At 54.7% G+C, this 9,359-nt stretch overlaps 1 protein-coding gene across 1 annotated transcript; it reads right to left on the bottom strand.

Annotated features, from left to right (window-relative positions):
• Window positions 1-893: 893 nt before the first annotated feature.
• Window positions 894-8,221, bottom strand: LOC113420885 (sodium channel regulatory subunit beta-2). Its single transcript, XM_087969799.1, is given in 6 exon segments — window positions 894-2,580; window positions 2,583-2,627; window positions 2,834-3,044; window positions 3,394-3,560; window positions 6,989-7,185; window positions 7,902-8,221. Coding segments are annotated over 5 exon segments (624 nt in total). The 5' UTR covers window positions 7,038-7,185; window positions 7,902-8,221; the 3' UTR covers window positions 894-2,428.
• Between the last annotated feature and the right edge of the window lie 1,138 nt (window positions 8,222-9,359).

Here is a 9,359-nt window from a genome sequence, read left to right as displayed (position 1 = left end):
ACCGCTAGACTCTCTGCGGGAGGGAGACGTTTGGCCCCATTTCTTTCCTTCCCGGCCTTCTGGTCGCAGACGCGGGAGGGAGTCAGGCGCCCCCGCAGCCTCGAGCGGCATTTCTTGGATGGGCCGCTGCAGAACTTACTCTGGGCCGAGGAACGCCCTGATCCGGAGCAGCCTGGAGCGCGGCACCATCCAAAGGACAGAAGAGAGGAAAAGAAGCCAGACCCAGCAGCGTAAGCCGGCTCCGGTCCTCTGGGGCAGCCAGCTACCCGACCTAGGTGGGGGTCTGTAGCATGTTGGCGCTCCTTCCGGGGAGTCCCGCTTCCTTTCCTAGAGCTCCGACGCCAAGATTCTGTGGCCAAGTCTGCCCGTTAGCAACCTTCCCAGCCTCCCGGCCAAGAAAGGGAGCCAAGATGGAGGGAGGCTACCTGCTCAATCTCTCACCTTGACCCAAAGGGCATCTTGTGAAGGTCCCTTTCTTGGGGGGGGGGTGTCAGATGAAGATGCCAGGAGCCACTTGCTGCAGTGCCTGCTGAGGGCAGTTCGACCTTTGTCCAAGGCGGTTCTCCTCTCGAAAGGCTTTCAAGAGTTGTGTAAGTACTGAACCCCAAACGACTCTTTGAGACCCTCATCTATGGTAGGAGGTTCAGGTGGTTGATCCTGAGTTTCAAAGAGCATTGCCCCACAGCCAAAGCTGCTTCCACTCTCAGCCCCCTTCAGATTTGCTGGCTTTGAATCCAGCTAAGGGATCCTAATGGAGAGCGGTCCAAGAAAGGAAAAGGCAACCGTCCCTCCCTTTCCCAAGGAGGAGTAAATAGGGGAGAAGGGTGGGGGAAGAGAGCAGACTTACACCAGGCGCCCACCCCTCTCCAGGGAAAGAAGCAGAGGTCTGCCTGTGTGGGGAGGCAAGCTCTGCTTTATTTCGTGTGACTGTTGGACTTCCTGAGCAGACCCAGGACAAGAAACATTGATTTCCAGCGCAGCAGCACAGTAAGTCACTGTCGGTGCAAATGGAGGCCAACTCAATTCTGCAGTTACAAGAAGAGTGATGAAAACTTTTCAGGCAGAGCCTGATGAATCTGAATTGCAAATTTTGCAAAATAAGGACAGAAAAGTTGCATAACCCATCTCAACTGAGGGCAGGTGTTGGGAACATGACAGAAGGGGGGAGGGGGGGTTGCAATCAGCAGACAGCAAAGTGCAATTCCAAGGAGAAGCAGCAGAGCCAAAGACAGATCAGCACAGTCACAAGCCAACTGGGGAATCACTTGCTCTCACCCCCCAGGGCAACATCCTAGGAAAGGAGCTGGGTGCCCAAAGAAAGGGCCTGTTCGGGGGGGCTGCTGAATGGAGAATCCCAGCAGGGGTCATGGTGGGGGGAACGGAGGCCCCCAGGGCCCTTCTTGCTTTGGGGTTCTAACTAGCAGACAAGATGTGTGAACAGGGAAAGTAAATACCAATTGGCTGCAGTGAGTCTGGATGGAAAACTCTTCCACTAAATCCCAAACAGACAACCTACCTACCTACCTACCTACCTTCCTTCCTTCCTTCCTTCCTTCCTTCCTTCCTTCCTTCCTTCCTTCCCTTCCCTTCCCTTCCCTTTCCCTTCCCTTTCCTTTCCTTTCCTTTCCTTTCCTTTCCTTTCCTTCCTTCTCCTGCTCCCCTCACACATCTGCCCATGCACACACCTCCTGCTTATGCCAGGCAGAAAACCTTCCGTTGTTTTCACGAGAGAGAGGGGCGAGGGTCAACAGCATTCCTTCCAAACAGTCCAGCCATGGGTTTCCAAGATGGGGGGGGGGGAGCTCAGTGCTGGCCTGCAAGAGAGACGGCTGCTGACCCCGGCAGTGATTTCTCCTGGCAGTGGCGAATTGTGCTTGGTGTTCAAGGTGGAGGGTGAGAAATGGCAGTTTCTGCTTTGGAGAGGAAATCCTGCTTGGCTGTGAGATGCACAGGGGGACCCTCACCGGCTCCCAAGCCACCTGGCTCCTCTCGGGGCCTCTTCCAGTAGGGACCCCTGGGCTCCACGAGCAAAGGAAACAGGCTTTCACCTCCCCAAGATTTGGCAGCAGCAGCAGCAGCAGCAGGGGTGGGGGAGGGGCTTGGCCTTCTTGCCAGGGACACACAACAGGGCTCCCTCTGTCCAAATGGAGGAACTGCCTGTCTGGGACAGGAATGCAGGCTTACCCCAGGAGGCTTTCAACTTCAGTTCCACAAATTCCTACACACACACACACATAAAAACCCAGTGCCGGCAGCCCCCCTCCCCCCTGCTGCGCTCTGGCCCAAGAGCCCCAGGGATGAAGAGGGACAGGGAAGCAGCCCAGCCTTTCTGACAGTTTGGGTGGAACTCTTTGCTTCAGAGAAAGTCCAGGGGAGGGGAGGGCAGGGACAAGGAAGAGCAGGAAGGCCAGCCTGGAGGAGACCCTCCCTACTTCATGCCTTCCTCCGGGTTCCCCTCCCCATCGGTTTTGCCCTCTTCTTCGGTCTTCTGGTCATCCGTGTTGAGCCTCTGCTGCTTCTTGCGCCGGACACACTTCACAATGACCAAGGCCAGGATCACCACAGCCAGGAAGCCCCCACAGTGGCCCCCACAATCACAGCCACTGTGGAGTCCCGCTCTGGGGGTTCTGTAGAGAGAAGCCCAGCATCAGGCAAGGAGCAGCCCTGGGGTCTCCTCCCAGCATTCGCAGGAAAGGCCCCGGAGAGGGAGCCCTCCCTTTCCCAGGAACCTCTGGGGAGGGGAGGAGCCTCCCCTGTGTCCCCGAGGGGGCTTCTGGGGCCTTCTGGAAAGGGGAGCGAGTGGGCAGGGAAGGGTGTGGAACCATGGCCTGACCTTCTGTGAGAACTTGGAGGCTGATCTGGCCGTGGCCCTTTTGTCGGTCAGGCGGGTTCATCACGTAGCAGTTGTACAGCCCTGCATCCTCCAGCTGCACGTTGTGGAGGGTGAAGGACATGTCGTTCTTGCTGGGGTTCCCTGTAAACTCCACGCGATCCTCAAAACGGTTCAGCTCCACAGGAACCACTTTCAGCTTAAACTGCAAGAACTGGGCGAGATAGGAGGACCAGGAGAGTTGTGGGGTCTTTGGGAGCAGCCCAGCCTCCAGCCCAGCCTACTGTCTGGGATTCCTGGCGCTGGAGGGCAGGGTGGGAGGGAGCAGAGGCAGGGAGATTAGGAAACTTGGACAAGGGTCACCCATCCCATCCCCACGACCCCTCCCACCCAAGGGCTGCAAAGCCCAGAGTTCCTGCGAAGCAGAGTTTTGCCCATTGGCTCCCTCCCCCCAGCACAGTTGATAGGCCTAGGGACTTTCCCAAAGAGGCACAAGCAGCATTCAAGTTTGGGGCAGAGTGGTTGCCCAGGCCCCCCCCCTCGCCCCCAGCCAAGGTACTCACCATCTCTTCGGTGCAGTTCTGGCAGGTTTGGTAGGTCCAGTTCAGGGAGAATTGCTTTTTGTCTACCTGGTAGCAGGAATGGAAAGTGCAGCTGAGGCGGATGGAAGAGCCGTTCAGTGCATAGAGGGTGGTTGGGGCCATCAGCTCCATGCCCAGCGTGTTCAGCACTAGCAAGAAGAGAAGAGCCCCCCCACCCCACCCCTGCTGTTACTCCTTTTTGTACTAAGACAAACTGCAGATCCTTCCAACCAGGGAGGCAGTGGAGTGCTGCTTCCAACAGTATAGAAACTGCGGACACCACAGAACGGGCACTGTCACTGTTCTGTATTCTGCAAGCATGTACTGGAAAACTGGGAAATTTCTCCTTGACCACCAGATAGTGCTGTGGGCTGCTTTGCTTGAGTCGGGGGTGAACTCCAGAGGAATTTATCATTTCCTTGCTGGAAGAAAAACCAATTAATCGAATACAACACTCCAAAGGTTTGCTTGCAGTGTTATATGTTTTTTTTAAAAAATGTTGAATAAAGATAGGGGAACATGAAAAATTATAAGGTTTTGAGCAGAAAGAAAAATTGTTCCTTTTTAAAACGTTGCTTGGATTAGCCTTGTGTCTTGGGGGGGGGGGAATGGGCTTCTTTGCTTTGAAGATGATCTGTCAATAATGAATCATGACCCCCAATCAAACGGCCAGACTAGTTGTGAAAATAGCTGGAGAGGCTTCTCTTATTGCCTCTGAGCTGGAAAAATGCAAAGCCTTTCAGCTGGAATGAGCAGAGCAAAGTTAGTTTTCCTTTCTAGAAATGCCAGCAAGATTTCTGAAACTTTCTCATTGCGTTTGGAAAGGGTTTGTAATTGGATGAATACAGGGATGGATGAGAGATACTTGGCCCCTCCCTTTGTTTTACAAATTGGTTCTTTCTGAGTTAGGAGTTGTAATTTGAGACACAGCACTTCTTTCGCTGAAGAGAAAAGGGGGGTGAATTTGCCCCTTCCTGCAACTACCATGTGTCTTTATCAGGTTTTAAATTGGTTGGAGAGGGTCTCTTTTATGGCTTTGTCTCCCTTCCAGATGAGCAGAGCAGAATCAGCTTTCGTTTCCATTTAAGAATACAAACAAGATTTCTCAAACTTTCCTACTGCGTTTGTAAAGGGTTTTAAGATGAAGTTTGGTTTCTGGCTCTCCTTCTTGTCATGCAAATTGAGACTTTGAGATAGCAGGAAGACAAATTGAGCAGAGGAGAGGGGTGGGTGGGTTACTGGTTTGCAACTCTGCAGTTCAGAAAGAGTTCTCTTTGTCTCTAGCATGTGGGGGAATTCCAGCCCCTCCCACGAACCAAACAGCATGTAAAGGGTTCCATTGCTCAGAGAGAGAGGGGGAGGGAGGGAGGGAGGGAGGGAGGGAGGAGAGAGAGAGAGAGAGAGAGAGATGATGAGAAAATGCAGGCTTAGGTTAACATTGCATATTCACTCCTGGCTTCAATATTACTTTGCTTTATCACAAATCCAAATTAACTGTCTTTATACTGATGGGCTTCAGGATTTCAAGATAATCTTTTTACTGTTCTGTATTCTGTACAGTGGTAGATTTGTCTTCTGTACAGATGCAGATAGATAAACTCCACAAAACATCCATACAAAGTACTTTTATTGGTTCATCAGGTATCCTCATGACTCACATTTGTGACAAAGTTCTTCTTTAATGACCAATCCTTTGCATATCTGTCTTGTAGGTAAAAAGATGGTTATCTGGTATCCTTTTTCTCTCATCTCGTAGCGGTAGAAATAGAACAGTTACCACGAGTACCTGAGTTCAGCCAAGAGTGAGGAAACCTCCCCCAACCCATCAAGGGTCAATTTAGTGACCAATCAGGATTACAGATGTGGTCACGTGACATGGACTACATTTCCCAGGATACCTTAACTACATTTACCATGATGCATTCCCTTAAGGGAACAGCTCACAATTGCTACCTAACTATCCAATTCCCATACACTGGCTGGACAGCACAGTCACATCCAGCTGAGTTTTCTACCTTGGGTGTATATTATTGCAAACCTTGGAGTTCTGTCCCCCCCCCCCCCACATGCTGGCAATTACCATCCTTCAGGGGAGAGAAATGCCTTCTCTGTTTTATATGAGCAAGAATGATGGGAAGGTCATCCAATGTGCTTTTTTTGGTTGGGGGAGGGGAGTCCTGGGGAAGGCTGGTGTGCTGGGCAATGCAGTCTTTCTTTGCTTTCATCCAGGTGGAGATGAGCTCTCAGGCTTCCCCCCCAACCCCCAAATCCAGAAAGGAACTCAAATGTCTTCTGGAGATCCTTGGAAGCAATGGGAGTTGCCAGAAACCCCTCAGGTCCCTCAAGCGGCCATGACCAAAGCAGCAGCAGGAGCTGCTAATGCAGCTGGAATCATAGGAGCATCCACAGAAGATTTCACTAGGAAACCTGTGGTGCTGGATGCGGCCAGAAGCCCACTGATCCTGTCTCTCTGGGCAGGCTGGGGCAGGAGCAGAATACAAGGGAATCCCCCTCCCCACTCCAGTGAGTCTCCTCCCCCATGCACTGGGATCAAGAGGTCGCCTGCCTTTGGCTTTGAGGGGTTCTGCACTTTGTCCTCTGCAAGAAGCCCTTAAACCCCCAAATTAGCAGCTGTGGGTGAGTGGAAGTCCAGAGCATGCCCTGTATCCCCCGTGCCCTGAGCGAAAGGGACCACCAGGGAGAGAGAGAGAGGAGGGGCAGCTTTTAGAGGTTTATTCTTGAGGAAGGCAGGAAAAGTCAAAGGGGCAGCTCCCAAGAACTGAGGGTAATCCATGATCAGACCAGGGCAAGGGCGGGCTTAGCCATTCAGCTGTGGGGATTCCCGGCAGACCTCCCCCCTCTTTCTTCAATGGGGTCCCACTGCTGGATCGGCAGAGAACTGCTCTGCTTCTGCCATGCACAGCCTAATTTACCAGCACTATGCCAGTGCCAGTGCCCACCCTCACCAAGGACACTAACTGGGATACATTAAGAGAGGAGAGAGAGGGGGCTGCGCACTGCATCAAAGCTGGACTCGGGGGCTCTCGGACCAGCCTTCTCAGCAGGGGACAGGATGCAGCTATTGTGGGGGGGGGGGCGGTGGCCAACTCTGCTCAGCAGACCTAATTGCAGCTGAAGTTGGCACCTCCTTCGCAGCCTTAGTGTGGGAGCACTAAGAGGGATCTGCTTGGGCAGCCAGAAGCAGCTGCTGAAATCCCTCGCTGCAGGAGCAGCAGCAGGACCGGGTGCTGAATTCATCCGGGGCAGGGGGGAGGCAGCATTCCCCCCTGAGTTCACATCCAGTCCGGCCTTTGCTTCAGGCAGAGAAGGGAGGAGAGGGGGGGTTCTCCTCTCGTCCACCGCCCAAGCCACCCTCCCCCGCTAGAAGGGGAGGAAGAAATAGGAAGAAAAATTCCCAGGCAGCCTGCGGGAGAGTCACCGGCCCCGCCGCCCCCCTTCTCCAATGGTTCCCCCTCCAACCACCGTGCTGGGCAGCCCTCGGGGACGCAGGTGGGGACGGGGACTCGCCATCTGGTGTCATCGGCCCGGCCCCCGCCCCCATCCCCGCGGCCCTTACCCAGTGGGAAGAGCAGCAGCAGCTGCAGCGCCGAGCTTGCGGGGCTCATCCTCGGAGCGGCGGCGCGCGGGGCTCAGCAGCTGGGCCGGGCGAAGGTCAAGTGTCCGTCCGGAGACTCATCGTCCTTGGGCAGCGGCGGGGTTCGGCTCCAAGATGGCCGGCTGGAGGGGCGGCGGCCACTGTGGCCGCCACCGCCACTACCAAAAACCGGGGGACAGAAAAATTCTTTGGTTGGTGGATTGCAAAAAGGATTCGGGAGGGCGGGAAAGGGCTGTGGCTAAGAACAAGCGGGAGGGTGGCCCTCGACGCGATTCTCTCCCTCCCCTCGTCTAGAACCATTGCATATAATCCAAGGATTATACAGGATCCCCCCGCCCGCCCCGCCCCCGCCGCCCAAGTAGCGGCTCCTACGGTTGCCATGGAAAGAGTTGTGGGTGTAACTTCTCACGCACACCGAGAAAAGAGGCAGCCGCAAAAACTCCGTTCGTGGGAGTTCCTTTGCTAGAGAGGCCGCGCAATTTGCGCCGCGATTCCAGTGAAAATCAGCCGCGAGAGCAGATGCTCCTGTTAGCAAACTTGTGCGGGTGGAGACGCGAAACAAGAGATTGCAGCGGGCTGTCTGCCCAAGCTCCGGCGGGGAGCTGCCCCCACGCGCTCCCACCCCTGCACCGCGACGGACTGAGCCGCGCTCTCGAGAGGGCCGGGGTGGGGGACTCCCGTCCGCCCCGGGTTCGCTTCTTTTAAGGCACGGGAGCGGTCAGTGGGGCTCTGCGGCGGCTCAGGTTCAGCCGCGCCGCTGTCCGTTGTCCTGCAGTCGCCGCTCGGCGTTTGCCTTTCCGCCCTAGGCTCGTGCAGGAGTCTGCATAGACGGCATGGGGCGGAGGGAGACGCTCCCGCCGCCCCCATTTCTCACCCGGCAGAGGGAAGAGGAGGCCCGAGACGGGAGCCTCCCTGGCTGGAGCCGGCCGAACTTCCTGCTCTGCTTGCAGGTCCGTGCAAGGACGGGCCAGGCTTCTTGCTGGGTTTCCAAAGCTCCCCTAGTTCCTCTTGGGATGCCCGGAGCGAGCCCGAGGGAGAAGCAGCAGGGCCAGTCCGAGCCCGGCCTTCCTTTTCTTCAAATCCCAGAGGTAGAGAGCCAACAGCAGCACCGATGCCCTAGATCTTCCGGGAGCTGCTCTACAGGCCTTTGTCAAGGGCAGGTGTGGTCGGTGGGCCATTGAACTTCAAGAGAGACTCCCCAAGCTGGACAGGCTCTAGCCCTCCGCCACCACTCCGTATGCAAGAGGACAAGAAATAAAGGCGAACCGATGCTGGAAAGGACACAGACCATCCTTTTCACCCAGGACTTCCTGGAACCGCTGCCTGATCAGCTTATCAACCGTTTTCCCTAGAAAGTCAGAGACTGGCCAAAAATTGTTTCCTATGGCTGGGTCAAGGGTGGCTTCTTAAGGAGGCAGAAATCCAAGGGCCCCTCCATCCCCACCCTCGTTGTGAAGGGCTGAATCCAACCCCTCCTCCCTTTACTGGCAGTTGCACAAGATGGGAGAACCAAGGAACCATGTTGGAGACCATCATCATCCTCTCCCTCCCTCTCTCTCTCTCTCTCTCTCAGTTTACAGGTTCAGTTTCCAAGGCACCATCACATCATCTCCTTGGAATCCAGAGTGCTAGTATCTGATTCCAAGTGGCTGTCCTTAAACAAGGCCAAAGACATGCTCCGTCAGGGCCCTGCTGCCATGGCTTAGAGCCAACAGTCATGTCCTTGGTTTCCACCAGTTTCCTTCCAGGCACCTCTCTAACGTTTCATTGCCTGAAATCCACATGCAGGGAGGGCTGGTCAGAACAAACTGCCAGGGCTTTCGCTGCCTTTGGAACTGAAGGTCAAACTGGCATCTGCAGAAGCTGCCCACCAGATTGTTGGGACAACTCCAAGTGTCCACAAACACCAGGAATAGAACTGTTGATTCTCTTGAAGGCCAAGTGAACAATCATTTTTCACCAAAATAAGAACCAAGAAGATAACCGTGGCCACTCACATTACTACTGCAACACATTTAGCACACAGTTATTGTCACTGAATGTAAAGACTATGCCAATGGCTCAGAGTAAACTCCAGAACTTCAGCCCCATAGCCACTCTAAGCTTGCGCGGAACTTAAACCCTCATTAAGGTGGCACAGAAGCACAGAATGTCCACAATGCCAGAACCCAACAGAGAGAGTCTGGACCCCATAACCTTCTGAGCCTCCATGTTAAGACAGGGGACCTTCACCAAACCATCCACTGCTCTCTAGGGAGCCCCACTAGCAGGACAGCGTATTCTCACTCCTGATATTTCAAGAACTAAGTTGCGGCCTCCCCCCCCCCCAATC

Source organism: Notechis scutatus, chromosome 7 (genome assembly GCF_049901735.1).
Source record: "Notechis scutatus isolate UNSWTSFEM ecotype Mainland chromosome 7, rNotScu1.2, whole genome shotgun sequence".
In the NCBI taxonomy this organism is placed as follows: Eukaryota; Metazoa; Chordata; class Lepidosauria; order Squamata; family Elapidae; genus Notechis; species Notechis scutatus.
The sequence above is the reverse complement of the archived record's forward strand: the minus strand, read 5'-3'. Positions and strand labels throughout refer to the sequence as shown.